The following is a 15,061-nucleotide window of genomic DNA, read 5'->3' on the forward strand; positions in this document are numbered from 1 at the left end:
CCACTGTGTAGTCCCGATAATTTACTGCTTACACATGAAATTTCACACTTAATATTTTTCAGTGGAGAACGGAGCTTAAATATTCCACTTTGGGAGGCAGAGGCTTTATGGAGAAGTCAGCTGCTGCTTAATAAATTCTTCAAGAATGGACACAATTTCCTAAATGATACCGAACCATTTCACATTGTAATAAAAATATGTTAGCAGGTGGGTACGGATTAAGCTTAAATATTCCTACAGCTCACCAGATCCTCCAGGTGTTTAGACTACTCTTGGGAAGTATACAGTATACTGTAGCAAGCTTTATTAACTCCTTAAGGACCCACGGGTATATTTTGCAAATGATTGCTTTCTGGCACTAAATCATAACTGAATTATCCAAATTAATCCCTGGGAAGAATCTGACAACCTATATAGGTAACTTCAATTTTAAAGATGAGAAGAACATATTATGGCACAGAAAAAGTTCATTTAATAGATTCCATTTCAAGTTCAACATGATTTTATTTTATTGGCCTCTGAGGTATATATATCAACCAATAAAACATTTTTGTCGTAGTTTGCTGACAACTCAGCACAGACATTTTCAACAAAATATAGTCACTCACCAAAAAAATGTTGTTTGCATAAAAGGAAACAATTTGTTGAGGGGTGTGAATGGAAAAGATGAATTTGTAATGTTCAACTTTAGCTTTGAGAAATAATGGTCCAGTATCTTAAGTAATTCATTTCATTTATCAAGACATTTGTATGTCTGTCATAAGATGTCAAAAAGGTGATCCAATATGTGCAATAATGAGTTCTTTTGAAAATCAAGAATTTTATCCCTCAGCCATTCACTTGTAAATAGCTAATATTTTCAGTATAAATTTCTTTCAAGGAGGTCATGTTATACATTCCACATAATGTCTACCTCAAACGAAAAAATACTTTGGAGGCAGAGATAGTCCCTCCACCAACCAATCCAATATTTTTTGTCTTTTTTTTTTGGTAATCAATTTCATTGGCTCCCAAATGCTTAAATGAGCCCCTGGACATAAAAAATTTCTGGGGTTTCCCCTTTAAGAACTTCAAAATGGAAGACATAGTTTGAGATAAAGAAAAATAGAATTGTGTTTTTAGAACTCGCTTCCAACCTCAGCTTTAACATTCTCCAGCAACTGCGTAGCTTGAAAGGAGCAGCTGTCAGCAGTAAATGTCGCCTGTATTAACTACTTGTCTTTAATACTGGTCCCCATTCTCACCCCTTCCAGCAGTCATTTTCCCAATCTATACATCTCTCTCTCTGTTGCACATGCTCTTTCCATACAAATTTTTTACCAGAAGGACTCTTTTCCTTAGTTTAAACATCTGTTATTTCTTAAGGCTATCACAAGCTCATACTTTATTAGAATGTGAGAACTGGCTTTCAAATAAAAATAATAACAATAAAAAGTAAATATATCCTATCTATTCACAAAAGCTAGAATTTATCTTATTGATTGAGCTTATTTTTATCCTCTCTTTGTCAGCATTTCCTTTTCTAGATGAAGGAAAGGAGCCATCAGTTGAATTTCCTTTGATTTAATAAAATATGCACTTATTGTCATGAAAAAAAGTAGAAAAAGAAAGATAGATTATAGAGAGTTGGGCATATTTTCCTCCTAAATTCCTTGTGTACCAGGGATGCCTCTTATTGGAAATAATTTTATGTCTTATTATTTACAGATTAATATCTTGGAATTAAAAGCACCTTAAATTGCGTGATCAAGGAAAACCAATATCTACATTGTCTTTCTACATAAGTCTTGAAATAGATCCTCTTGTTATTTATTGATTTTGCAGTTGGTTGACAACCTAATTTTGTTTCCAAGGTTGAGTTTCAGTTCTCTCAGGATTACAAATGATACGATTTATGGTGAATACCTTATGAACTCGAGTGGCATCTATAGAATTAAATGATGTCCATGCTTACATTTTATTCTGTGGCAGCAATCTACCATTAAATGCATGCCTGTTTGGGAAATATATGCTAATTCCTGTGTGCCACTTGCAAGTGCCTGGCGGCATGGGACAGCCCTCCTGCACTCCTTTTTCACTATTATCTAGTTCTTGAGTATGAGGAGGCATAATTTCTGCACTCTAAGGTAACTCTCCGAGGTAACTCGCTTACGAAAATTGGCTTACCAGATGTTTTAGGAGCAACCAATCTGTTTTATTTAGCATGATAAAGTGCTTTGAAGAAGAGATATCCACTTGCCAAATATATGCGCTATTTCCTTCTGCTGCTTTTAGATTGTTAGGAGATGACTATGCTATAAGCAATGAATTCCAAAGGCCAAAAAGCCTATTTATAACAATTACTGTACCCATCAAATAGAACATAAAACATGGTTAAGTTTACAGACATTAATTACCAAGCATAATTCTCATTGTGCCATATAGAGATCAGGTATCAATGGAAAGCAGTTCACATAAACGGTTATAACCACATTTTAGAAGTTTATTTCTTTCATCTTTTCTCTATCCTCGCCCCTAAGTGTGTTTACTATACTAGCTTATCACCTTCCAGTGCTTCATCTTATTTTCTACTAGCCACTTGGAAATATCAGAAGATATTTCCCAAAATTCACTCCTGCAATATTCCAAGACATATACCCCGACCAAAAGCCTTCATCTCATGCATCTCTCAAATGACCTTCTCACCATGCACTCTAATCATACAGATATCCTTAAAGAGTTTCCGATGTTTGCTCATTGTTTATCCTTTTTCTCCTCCAAACAAATTCACAAACTCTAAGCTGAAGTTAGCAAAATTTGCAAGTCCCAAACTGAAGGTTGCCTGTTGGGGATTGCAGTGACCGCTCAACTACTAAATGGAAGAGGTGAGTGATGGCATCAAAGAGGAAGGAGCACAGGGCAACATAATCCGGGGGGGCCATCTGGAGCTCGGGATATGATAATCAGAAGAGGAGAACAACCACTTTCTCCACTTTCCCTTCTAATGTATTTCCCTTGCCACACACCCAAACAGTTTACTTTGACTTCTCATCAGCTGCTAGTGAGTGCCCAGTGGAACAAAAAGTTTCCATTGCTGGAACACTCTGCTTATTATGTATGCCTCTGGAAGATTCGTCATGAACATTAGCATGCTAATGTCTCTAAGAAATCGTGTTTTAAATAAATGCGGTCAACTTTGTTTACCCTTGGTTTCCCAAATTTATTTGGGAATGCTACTCGAAGACATTACAAAAGCTTTAGGATAAGCATGAGGACAACATAAAACATGTTGTTTATAAAAAAAATATAAAGTAAAATAAAAAATACAGCTTCATAGTATAAGTTTGGAAATTTCAGAAAAATATGAAAAAATGAAACATTCCATGGAATACCACCATCCACATAAATCCACTGTTAATATCTTGACATATTCTCTCATATTTTTTCTATTAAAATATCTATTTACTGATTATCTTCAACCCACATTCTCACTCAGTTGACTACAATTTCCATGACAAGGAATAGGCTCCTTAGACCAAAAGTGTGTCTTTCACTACTGCTCACTAGGAATTCCCTGAGTGGAACATGAAGTCATTCTTCTTTAAGACAAAAGATTTATAATCCAGAGTGCAAAGGTTCTAGATACTCAGAGGATTGTTGTGAATAAACCAGCCAAATTGTAAATAGTGACATGGTTAACTTGCTTTTTTGGCAAAGAAATAGTGGTTTGAAATCAAGACCTTTTTAGGTCCAGGACCAGGCTTAAATGGAAGATATGCTTATATGTATGCACTTTGCTGAGATCTAGGGGAATTGTTGAGGAAACTTCTTTTTCCCAATTCTGGGAAAATTTAGTCATCTTATCCCCCTCCCTTCCAACTTGAAATCCCCAAGGGGGAGAACATATATATAAAATATGTAAATTATTTATTGTCTAAGGAACACATACATATATATAACATGCAAATTATTTATTATTTAAGGAATGTTGGAGCATTAGAATCTAAATCGTATGCTCTAATACCAGACTGTATTGACAGCGCTAGACTCTAAAGTCTTATTAGAAATACCTAGAAAGTACTCACAGCCTTTCTAAAGATCTTGTGAGGAAAAGTCAAGATAGTTTTATGCCTCGAAATATTCCACTTAAGAGTGTACAACAGGAGTCAGGAACTTCTAATGAAGTTCAACTAGAATGATTATACACTTACCAAAAATTAAATATGAATGAACCTCTTATGTAACTAGAAAATCATCTGAAAATGGAAATCAATTAAAATAACTCGGTTGGAAGAAATGATCAAAGAGTAGATTAATCAGCAAATAATTTCTTTCAACAAAATATTTTCTTCACAATAATCGTTCCCTATCCAATGTAAAAAAAATCAACAGATTGTTTAAAATTAATATAGATATATGCACCTGTTTAAGTTTTCAAGGGATAAACATAGAATAGAATTGTGTAAGGGGTTGGTCCAGTGACACAGTGGTTAAGTTCACACGTTCCGCTTCCACCACCTGGGGTTTGCCAGCTCAGATCCCGGGTGTGGACATGGCACTGCTTGGCATGCCATGCTGTGGAAGGCATCCCACATATAAAGTAGAGGAAGATGGGCACGGATGTTAGCTGAGGGCCAGCCTTCCTCAGCAAAAAGAGGAGAACTGGCAGTAGTTAGCTCAAGGCTAATCTTCCTCAAAAAAAAAAAAAAAGAATAGAGTTGTGTAAAATGAGATTATCATGATGATGATTGTTACTATTACAGTGATTGGGGATATCTTAAAATAGTAGAATAATGTAAATGAAGTATTAAACGAATTAAAATCATTCTTTAAACAAGCACATCCTTCAAAGACATGTTGTATATATATAAAAATATATAGATAGATATACACACACATACAAGTATACACACAAATACACACACTGTATTACAGACTCTACAGGTGCTATACAGCAGTAGATCTGTTCTTACTGAAGATTTCTTGCAATGTTGACATCCTGCTGATAAGCATTGAAATAACAGATGTGTTGAAGTGATAATTCAAAAAGGTGATTACTGCTTGAGGCAGAAATAAGAAAAGCAGTGTAGTATAGTAAGTGGTAAGCACATTGGATTAAGAGTCAAAACACTTGAATTTTAACTCTGATTTTTCTGGAGAACAAACTGTGATGTTAGATCAATGCTTCAATCTCTCTGAGCCTGTTTTCTCACTCTTTCAGTGAAGAAATAATACCCGTGCAGTCAACTACTCTGATTGGAGTGAGTGAAGGTCAAAAAAGACGGTGACAAGAAAAATACTTTGAGTTGTGTGTGTTGGTTACATTAATTTAGTCAACAAATGTTTCCTGAGCACTTTCTTTGTGCCAGGCAGGCGCTGTTGTAAGTAACAGTAACACATTGGTGAACAAAAGTGCAAATGTTCCTGTTCTTCTGTAGCATATGTCATGGTCTTAGGGAAAATATTTTAGATAGAAATATAGATTGATAGACAATAGAGAGATGATAGATAGATATAATTACATACATAGTTATGTACAAACACAAACACACCAATTATATTAATTAACTTCAGATCATTATAAATGCTCTGAAAGGATGTCTTTTGAAGAGATAACTTTGAACTTAGACCTGAAAAATGAGAAAAGTTAAGGGATGGGCAGATCCAGGGAGAAAAATTTCAAGGAGAGGAAAGAACAAGAGCCGAGGTGAGAATGAATGTGTTACCTTTAAGAAATAAAAAGTCCAATATATCTGGAGCCTGGTGATGCTGATGATCATGGTACAAGGTAACACTCTAGAAGCATGTAGGGCCACACCTAAACAGCTTTGTGCATTTCACTAAGCAGTTGACTTTTATTCTGATGCCATGAGAAACCTTTGGGTAATGAAGTGAAATGATGTTACTTGCAGTTTAAGAAGATAGCTGATGCTATCTGAATAATGTATTGTAAGAGTGTAATTAAAAATTGGAAGAAGGAATCAACAGTGAAGAATTATAGGTGGTGTTTTATTAGGAATGTCTATTACAACTATTTGTTTAACATGGCATTAGCAGTATTTTCACTGAAAACGCTGTCTGCTGAGGAATTCAGAGTACTATTCACTGGGCCCTGTTCGGTGGACTCCTAACTTATGAAGAAGGTTTATTGCCTCTGTGAGGCTACATTGTGTCTATTAATTCACAGAGGCAGTCATTGTATGGAGACTAAATGGACTAGCATTAGTCATCGTAATAAAGTATATCTTTGAAACGGTCCTGTTTGGAAATTGAAAATATCCTGGGCTCCCTACAGAATGATCAAGGTGTACTCCTGGATTGGACAATGTTTCAGCTCCTTGCCTATCTGCCTGGAGCAACATTTTTGCTCCCTATCCTTCATTTCCATTCCTTTAATTCTTTAGAATTGTTGGCAATTTTCCCTAGCTGATACAGCTACTTAATTTTGGCTGTGTTCAGTTACTAAACCTGGATATGGGATAGAAATCATATTTCAAAGTGTCTAACCAATCTCTGATCCCCTGGTGTTTTCTGATTCTAAGAACTCAAATGATACAAGCATCTCCCAGGAAAAAAGGTAAATTTTATTGAGGCAGAAATTTATCTCATGTCCACTGAGAATTTCCCTCCTTTCCTCCTTGTATTATGGCAGTTTCTATTGGGAGAGGGCTAACCTTTTGAAAACAGTATGATTGCTGTGTTAAAGGAATGGGTTTCTTTTGGTCTATATAAGTTGATGAAAGTTGAATAACCTGCAAGAGCATTGAGGCATCATGCTTCCTGTTTCCATTATAGCATTTTAGTTATATGAGAATAACAATATAATAACCTTAGAGGATATGGCACCCACTTAGGGCTTTGTTTTCTCTTAAGTTTCCCAAAATGCAGAATCCATGACTATTAACAATGGGATTCCTGTCTCAGAAACACTACAACATTATTTTTCAAATAAAGAATTCAGATTCTATCTGAAAAAGGCAATCGTTAATAGAAAAAATATATATTTTTAATATTCCACATTTGCTCCAGAATCAAGATGGGAAATGGAAACTACATAAAAAGTCAAAAGTAACTACACAAAAAATGAAGTGCAGCCGTTTACTAATAATTTGGCCTTTATGACTTGAGCATAGTTGCAGTGGCTGGATTTTATCTTAGGCAATTCTTGGCACCGATCAGTAGATGATTTATAGACAATAGAAAAAGACGAGGGCAGAAAGTTTCTGAACATGCTACAACATTCCTCTGGGTATCTAGAGGGGACTCATCAGACAGGCTGGCTTCAGGAGCTGGCTGGACTTCTCAGCTAGGAATGGTTCAAAGGTGCTCTCGGCTCATTTTAACAATTCCTCTTGGGTTTTTTGGTAACTGCCTTTTCTCTGAAATTCAACTGAATTATGGAATGCCTATACACAGGATTTCTGTGGAAACAGATATCATTCTGCCAAAGTCTGAGTAACTGTTCCACACCTTACATTAAAAACACCAGATGAAACTATAACAAATTTAAAAAGAGTTCCAGAGTAGAATTTCAAAAGATCATACTAGAAGCCATTATCTGGTCAAGTAAATACAGCAACAACAAATATTGGATAAATCTAACCTTTTAAATTTTTTTGATATGCATTGTCAGTAATTTAGAATCTTTTTATTTTATCCAAAGTTATCACATTGTGACAGAAATATCTTGTCCCCTAAATTTTTGAAATTCTGGGTTTTTAATATAAATGCAAAATGTCTGTTGTAACTTTAGTTGAACATGAATAAAATGGTTGCCTCTGATCTCAATGTCAAACAGGGTACCAAAAAAATAATAAAAGACCACATGAATATCAGATGTCTTATAATCTTGAGATAGAATGAAGTTGAATTGTAAAAAACATTAAACTATGCCGCTTTCCCTAACCTCTAGTCATCTAAATTTACAAAGTTGAGCAAAACGTCAAAAAAGTTCATCTGCTTTTTTTTTCAGAGCACTCAGTTTTCCACCTTTATTTCTTTTGACGTAGAGAAACATAACCCAAGATCCCAGGTTAATTCCCCAAGGAGCCAACGTCGCTTTGCCTGCTGCGTGCTTCACCTTGCTTATATGAAGGTGCTTCTACCTTAAAGCTGAGGTCTCTTGCAATAATTGGGTTGAAGAAAGTCTAAAAAGTCTTATTCAGGCATAAAAACATCCAAAATTAAGAAAAGTAAGAAGATAAGGAGAAAGTCTGCTTTGAGGCATAGATTGTTCATTAAATAAAAAGTCACTGCTGAAATACCTTGAGAGAAAACCCCGGTTACACTCTGGTTACAGATATTCATCTAACTGACACCTTCAATTAAGTAAAATCTAAAACACTGTTCCTCCCTCAATTCTATAACACTTACAGGAAAAAGAAGATCTTAACTAAATATCTGTTAAGGGTATAGTAGGAAAAAAAAAAAACCAATTCTCTACCTACTTATTTATTTATCTACTTCTCCTCCCATCCATCTGGATTTTGTTACATGATGAGTACGCATTTGTCTCTCTTTCCTGTCCTTTCTTTCTCTATATGGTTTGATGATAAAATCTTTGAGAGACATCCAGCATCCCATACATTATTTATTGACATTAAATTTAAGGCAGAATTTAGAAATTATACAGTATTTCCAGGAACTACCATTAGCAGGGAAGGAGAGGGAGAAAAGTTCTGTAATTCCTTTAAAATGTGGCTAAACCAAGATCTCCTTCTTTTGGCACTATCCTGTTTGAGTTCCATGCAGAAATGATTTTGCCCTAATCTATTTTCCAAGAAGTGAAATGAAATCGTTTATAGAAGAACATGTCTTTTGTCAGCTAGATGCGTGACAATGAGCCCGTGCATAGGAGGAAGGGCAAACCCTCAGCCTGGTGGTATGTTCCAGACAATAAACTATACAGCATCTGCCTGGCTCACCTGGGATTTTGTCACATCATCAATAAAGGGTAGGTTGTATATATAATGGGTCCAAAGGGAAGGGAAAGCTGTCATTGGAGGGGCCTTACTTGTCCTTAAAAACCTGTAAGATTCCTTCAGAATTAAGTTTTGGATCTATGCTTATGGGGCGGTTTTGCCCCCCCCCACCCAGAGTGCATGGGGAGCTGCGATGATGGTAGCTGAAATTTTACCCAGGTGGGTTCAGTTCAGGGCAACATCATTGAATTTTTTAGGAAGTTGGAGAAAATCCAGCCTTCTTTAGTTTATTATAATCACACTCAACAAGGAGAAACCTTGGGAAAACGAATTTTCTCACATAGTATTTGGTTTGGTCCTGATTTAAAATAAAACAAGGAATCTTGATTAATCAAGGACACCTGAGCCCACCCATCTTCAAACACAGATGCCTCTCCTTTACCGTCTCCTCTGAGCTGACCTCCTTCACAATCTCCATCCCTCTCCCTTCTATTTTCTTTCCTTAATTTCAGTACCCTCTTTTTCTCTCCTTTTTTCTCTAACCTTTTCTTTCTTTCTTATCTTCCCATTTTTTCTGGCTTTTACCTGCCTCCCTCCCCCTACTGTCCCCAAACATTTTATTCTTCCATCTGGACCAGGCTTTAGGCAAGAACCTCTCACAAACGTTCATCAGGCTCTGGTTGCAATGAAGCAGCAGCCCTTTGCGCCGTGTCCTCAAAGAAAGAGATTTTAAATGAAAATGATTTCAACAATTACTGACAATTGGCTTTGTATTTTTTGGCTACTGAGTATTTCAATTGAAGTCTATTCAAAGTTTTTGTCCTTAACTTTGCACTTAAAATATGAACATGGCCAATTTATTTTTCTCATTATGGTCCTGAACAGAGTATATTATTAGAATTCCACACATTCTTATTCTTTTTAGCTCTTCTATCTAAAAAAAAGAAAAAAGTTTCTTTTTTCCAGGATGTCTCTCTTTCTGTTATCCGTTTCTTTTCAGTTTCTCAGGAGTGCTCTTGGCCCTGAAAAGGTAGCCTTTCTAAATAGTGTTACAATGTCCACAGACTGATTTCCATCAGCAGGATGAACCAAGTTATATATTGTGTTTCTCAGTTATTGGACCTAGGGTGTGCATCTCCAAAGAGTTATGCTCCACCTTCTGATGAGCTGTGTGTTTCTGCAAACAGCTAAAGATGAATTTGCACAAACAAGAGTTTCTTACATTAGTCTGAAGTCTTAGCTGATAGCATTTCTGTATTTTCTGAGGATATTCAGAACGAAATATCCCTGCCTTCTGCACAGTGTTGTGATTTTTATAAAACCAGACTTTTGTTGTAATAAGAAGAGAGTGGGCCCCTTTCTCTTGCAAAAGAAGATTATCCCAGCTGTGATCATGAACCTACTTAAGAGGAAATTTTTACCCCTTATAAGCTAGTGATAATCATCTTTTGAGTATTTCTTCTACATAGTCTTTTCATCTGAAATCAAATGGATCATGTTAAAAAAAAAAAGGTCCCTTTTTGCAATGGAGATCTACTGGAATGCATGTCATACTTAACTTGCCAGAAATCTATGGTAAAGAAATAAAATTAAATAATTCTGCAGAAAAATATATATTGGATAATTTCAATTTATAGTATCTAGAAATCATGATGTTAGCATTTTTTTCTTATTCTGTAGCAGATTATGTTTTTAAAAATATCTAAAAACTATGTTTAATATCTTAAGGTATTGTTTTCTAAAGACAGCGAGACATTCTTAAAATGTATTTTAAAATGTTAATGACTGTGGAGATGTATGTAAGAAGCACATGGCATTAATCCCTTAAGGCTAAAAAGTGCACTCTAAAAACAATAATAACAGTTAAGTTAGTCAGTATTAAAGCTTTTTCATAAATCTCAAATCCATCAAATTTAATTGCAATATGTTCCAGGATGATACATAAAATAGAAATGAAGGAAGATATTTGAGCTACTTTTTAATTCATTTTAATGTCTATCATATCCTGAAAATCACTGTTTCCAAGAATCATAAAAATCAAAAAAATCAACTTTAGCAAAGGTTAAAGCACATTCATTCTTTTTAATTTTCCAAAGTCCTTGAATTCTCTATTACTATAGCACTTTATATCCATTTCAATTAAAAAGATTGTACCTTGTCTATATTTGGCCAACTACTATTTCTGTTCTTTAAATACATGTCTATTTTTGTTATTTTTTGGGAGATTAAATAGATAATAAAAGTAGATTCTACGAAAACAGTAATATTCCCATATGAATTAATGTAGTTGTTTTTGTTAACAAAACTACCGTTATCTTGCGTTTTGAAAATTAACTTTTCAACCTATTCTTAGTCTACATTACACCTCCTTAAGGTCTGTGGTTCTCCAAAACATGGGTGCAGATATGAGGAGTAGGTAAAATACTTTGTGCTTACACTGTATTTGATTAAAAAGCCAACATACACATTTATTAAAGAGTTATTACATGTAATTACATGTAAATGAGCAGTCATGGACTTGTTACCTGTACTCCAAACAACAATACAACCACACAGCTGATCATTAAACAAGGGGTGTGTGTGTGTGTACGTGTGTGTATATGTAAAATTCTATAACAAAACTGAAAACTATGCACAGAACTTACAGAGGATACTCATATTCACATATTAAAGTATTAATTGGGATTTCCTAAACTAGAATGAAGACAAGGTTTTCTAGATGTGTTATAAAATTCTACTGATTTTGTAAGGATTGATATCATGAAGTGGGAAAGAGAATAAGTAAGGAAATCAGACACTTGCCCATCAGTCCTTTAGAAAGTCTTGCTTTTCAAAAGTTACATCACTATCTTGACTGTTTCTTCTTTTTGTACATTCCTCCCCTACCTGCAGTCTTTGTAATTTATTTCAAATTTTCTGAATGAAGAAGGACTTTCCTGAAGCCAATCCAGCTGCTTAGATATGCACAGACATTCTATTAATACACCACATACACAATTATGCACTCCGTTTTGTGACCAATACCTTTGTTCCTTAAGGTTTTCTTCCTAAGAACTTAGTAAAGGAAAAGTAGGTAGAGTACAAACTTGAAGAAACTTGAATCACATGTCCTAGAATGAATGCTTGAGATCGGTAAGAAAGGACACCTAGTCAGACCTTTGACGTGTATTCCAGTTGTGTCCTTGATAAAGCAGTTCCCCTTAAACCTCTGAAACACTGATGATATTTGGCAACTTCAAAACAGACCCATGATCCACATCCATGTGATTACACTATCCGAAGTATTAAAAAAAAAAAAAAGACTAAATCCATGCTATCATTTAGTTTTAAAATCGAAATTTGAATTCTTAAGCTTCTTATTGTTTGCAAATCTTCACTGTCTAAATGAAGAAGAGATGATTTTCTTAATATTGCCATTTAATTGTAATTTCAGTATTGCTATTGAATACTTTCTACACATGCTTTCGAGAAGGTACAGCATAAGTCATAGTTGGAAATCATAGATTCTAACCCTGATTTCTTATGTGACTTTGAAATATAATGTATTTCCTCGCTTCACTTCTTTTACTCTGAGATCAATATTTTCTTTTGGCTTCATTAGACTTTGTTTAACTATATAAGACAGGTTGATTGTTGTATTCAAGCATTATTCAAATAAGTGTGTAATGTCTAGCACTATTTACTCTTATAGTTATAAATATTGTATTTGTAAGTGCTATTTTCTTCCAAAGTGGAAATTTAATAGTATAACCAATTAATTGGTATACAAAGAAAAATACAATTTACTATAGAGCATTAAGGTTTAAGTTCAAATGCATGGTTAAAACAAATTACCATCTGTCTCATTCACCTTTTATCCTAGAGGTGATGGTAATATAACACAAAATAGCGATCAATATGTGATCAATATTCCAAAACAATAGTGATCAATATTCCAAAACAAATGTTTGGAGCAATAGATGAGAGATATTCTACTTGAATTCAACGCAGACATAGCAATGCCGAATGAAGGAGATGCAGTCTTTGGGCTGGAAGGGAGAATATTGCCCCTATGTTTTCCCTGTATAAGGAAATCACTACAAGGAAAACATTATGATTGTCAAGTAAATGCAGCATTTCTTTCGTATCATTATGAGAAATTTGTATCTGCCTTTTACTACGTAGGGGAATGTGCATGGAACTACCATGGTAAATTGAATTAACATTGAGCAATCTATTAAAAATAGGATTAGTTGTCAAACTACATACTGCCGCTCCTATTACTTTACCATTTAGAAGGAAAGCATGGCATTAATAGAAAAGATCTAATATTGTTCTCTAAAATTAAAAACAAAAAATAATGGACCCACCTCCCAATCCCGGTCTCAAGCGATTGTCATAACCATCTAGGAGTCGGTCCAAAATCCTGGTGAAGACAGTGGTATTGTCTTTAAGTTCATCTTGTGATGGTTGTCCACAGCTGAAAAAAGCATAGAGGTGATATCTAAATTATACATTTCTACTCAAACCTTTTTCCAAATAAAGTCTTCCCCACATTTTCCTACATTCCTTTCTATTGGATCTTAATTTGAAAAGCCCTTCTGGTAAAGCAAAAAAGTTATACTCTAATTCTTCCATTTTCTCATAGATGGTAAGCTCTTTATTCTAATATTTCTAACTATGGAAGGAAAATTCCAGGAAACGAGTTCTGTCTCTTTTCTTTTATAATTCTCAGAATGTGTACAATGCTGTAGTGCCTATTTTCTTGGGGCGAGCAAGACTGCTAACGCATGCTAGGGAAAACAAATCTGAGAAACTTCTTCCTGAGTAGATATATGCATTTATGAGATACCAAAATAATTAATAGTTTTGTTTTCATTTAACATGTAGCGTAAGCCTAAGATTTTGCCTACCAACATCCTTTCCTTCATCCACTTCATATATAACTGTTTTGTTTTGATGCTGTCAAGACATTTAGATGAGAAAAATAGATAAAACTTGTTTCTTAGGACAATTATATTTTACATCAGTGTGCAATTTCCATTCCCCTTAAAGTTTATGAACAAATTTTTATCTTATCTAGTCCAACCTCTAATTAATTGAATGTTATTTCTGGTCTTAGAAGTAAAAGATACCTTGAAAAAGATATGGTCCAATATTCTTAATATATGGTTTACTAAACTATAATGCAAGATTAGTGTTTTCTTTAAGAAAACACGGCTATTCATGACCACAGCTTGAACTAGAACCCAGTTTTCTTCAACTTTTTGCCTAAAACTTTATTTCCATTCTTCTATATTGGAGAAATTGTTTCTATTTAGATCTTCCTACTTGAAGGTATAGTTTTTATCCCTTACCATTACCAGTCTTTGAGTTTCACGCTAGTTACTGCAGTTCAAATATTGTGTATTTCTTACATCAATCACATTATTATCTATGCTCCTTGCACCATATTTTATGTAATGATTAGGATGACACCTTCAAAATCCTTTGAGAGAAGAGTTTCCCATCTTAAGATGGATTACACTCACTGATATATTTCAATGATAGCTCTGACCTTGAGTAAACAAAAACGAATATAGAGTGTAAACTAAGAAACTGCCACAAAAATATCACTTTCATAGTTTCTATTTAGTGTGCTTTTGGCTTCACTCGTATGTGTTTATATTACTGATCAATCTAAGCAAAACAGTAACATTTGAAACCAGGATTCATTCATTTGACAGGAGCAAGAAAGATAATCAAAGCATCATTTCAAAAACAAACACTATTTTTTAGGTAATTAATTTTATATCGGCAAAATGCAACAACCATTTTTATGAGAAAATTTTAATTTAACAAAGCTATTATAACTAAAAGCTAATGAAGATATTAAACATACGAAACACATCTTGATGAAATAATTTTTCATTCTCCTAAATTCAACATTAATACCCTGCAGATTGAGAGTTTACTGTCCTTTGGCAAAATTAAACATCTTACTAGTTTTTGAAATTAAATTTTCAACGAGCTCTGTGTCTTTCAGGATGTCTCATTAGCATATGAGTGCAGAAAGCAAAAATAGTTTTCCAAATGCAATTGTTTATTAAAACTCATTGTCACAAAAACAACTGCCATGCATGCATCTTTCAAGGATATTGGAAGGTCATCTTGACATAGGTGGAAAAGAAATGCTAGCACAC

General features: G+C 34.4%; 1 protein-coding gene across 2 annotated transcripts in view; it reads right to left on the reverse strand.

The window, feature by feature from the left end:
* Positions 1-15,061, reverse strand: part of GABRA1 (gamma-aminobutyric acid type A receptor subunit alpha1) — a 57,587-nt gene that overhangs the window by 37,814 nt on the left and 4,712 nt on the right. For both annotated transcript variants that reach the window (XM_001500551.7, XM_023617281.2), the window contains exon 3: positions 13,250-13,359. In XM_001500551.7, the coding sequence (XP_001500601.6) occupies positions 13,250-13,359 (110 nt within the window). The remainder of the gene's footprint in view (positions 1-13,249; positions 13,360-15,061) is intronic.

This window comes from Equus caballus, chromosome 14, assembly GCF_041296265.1.
Source record: "Equus caballus isolate H_3958 breed thoroughbred chromosome 14, TB-T2T, whole genome shotgun sequence".
In the NCBI taxonomy this organism is placed as follows: Eukaryota; Metazoa; Chordata; class Mammalia; order Perissodactyla; family Equidae; genus Equus; species Equus caballus.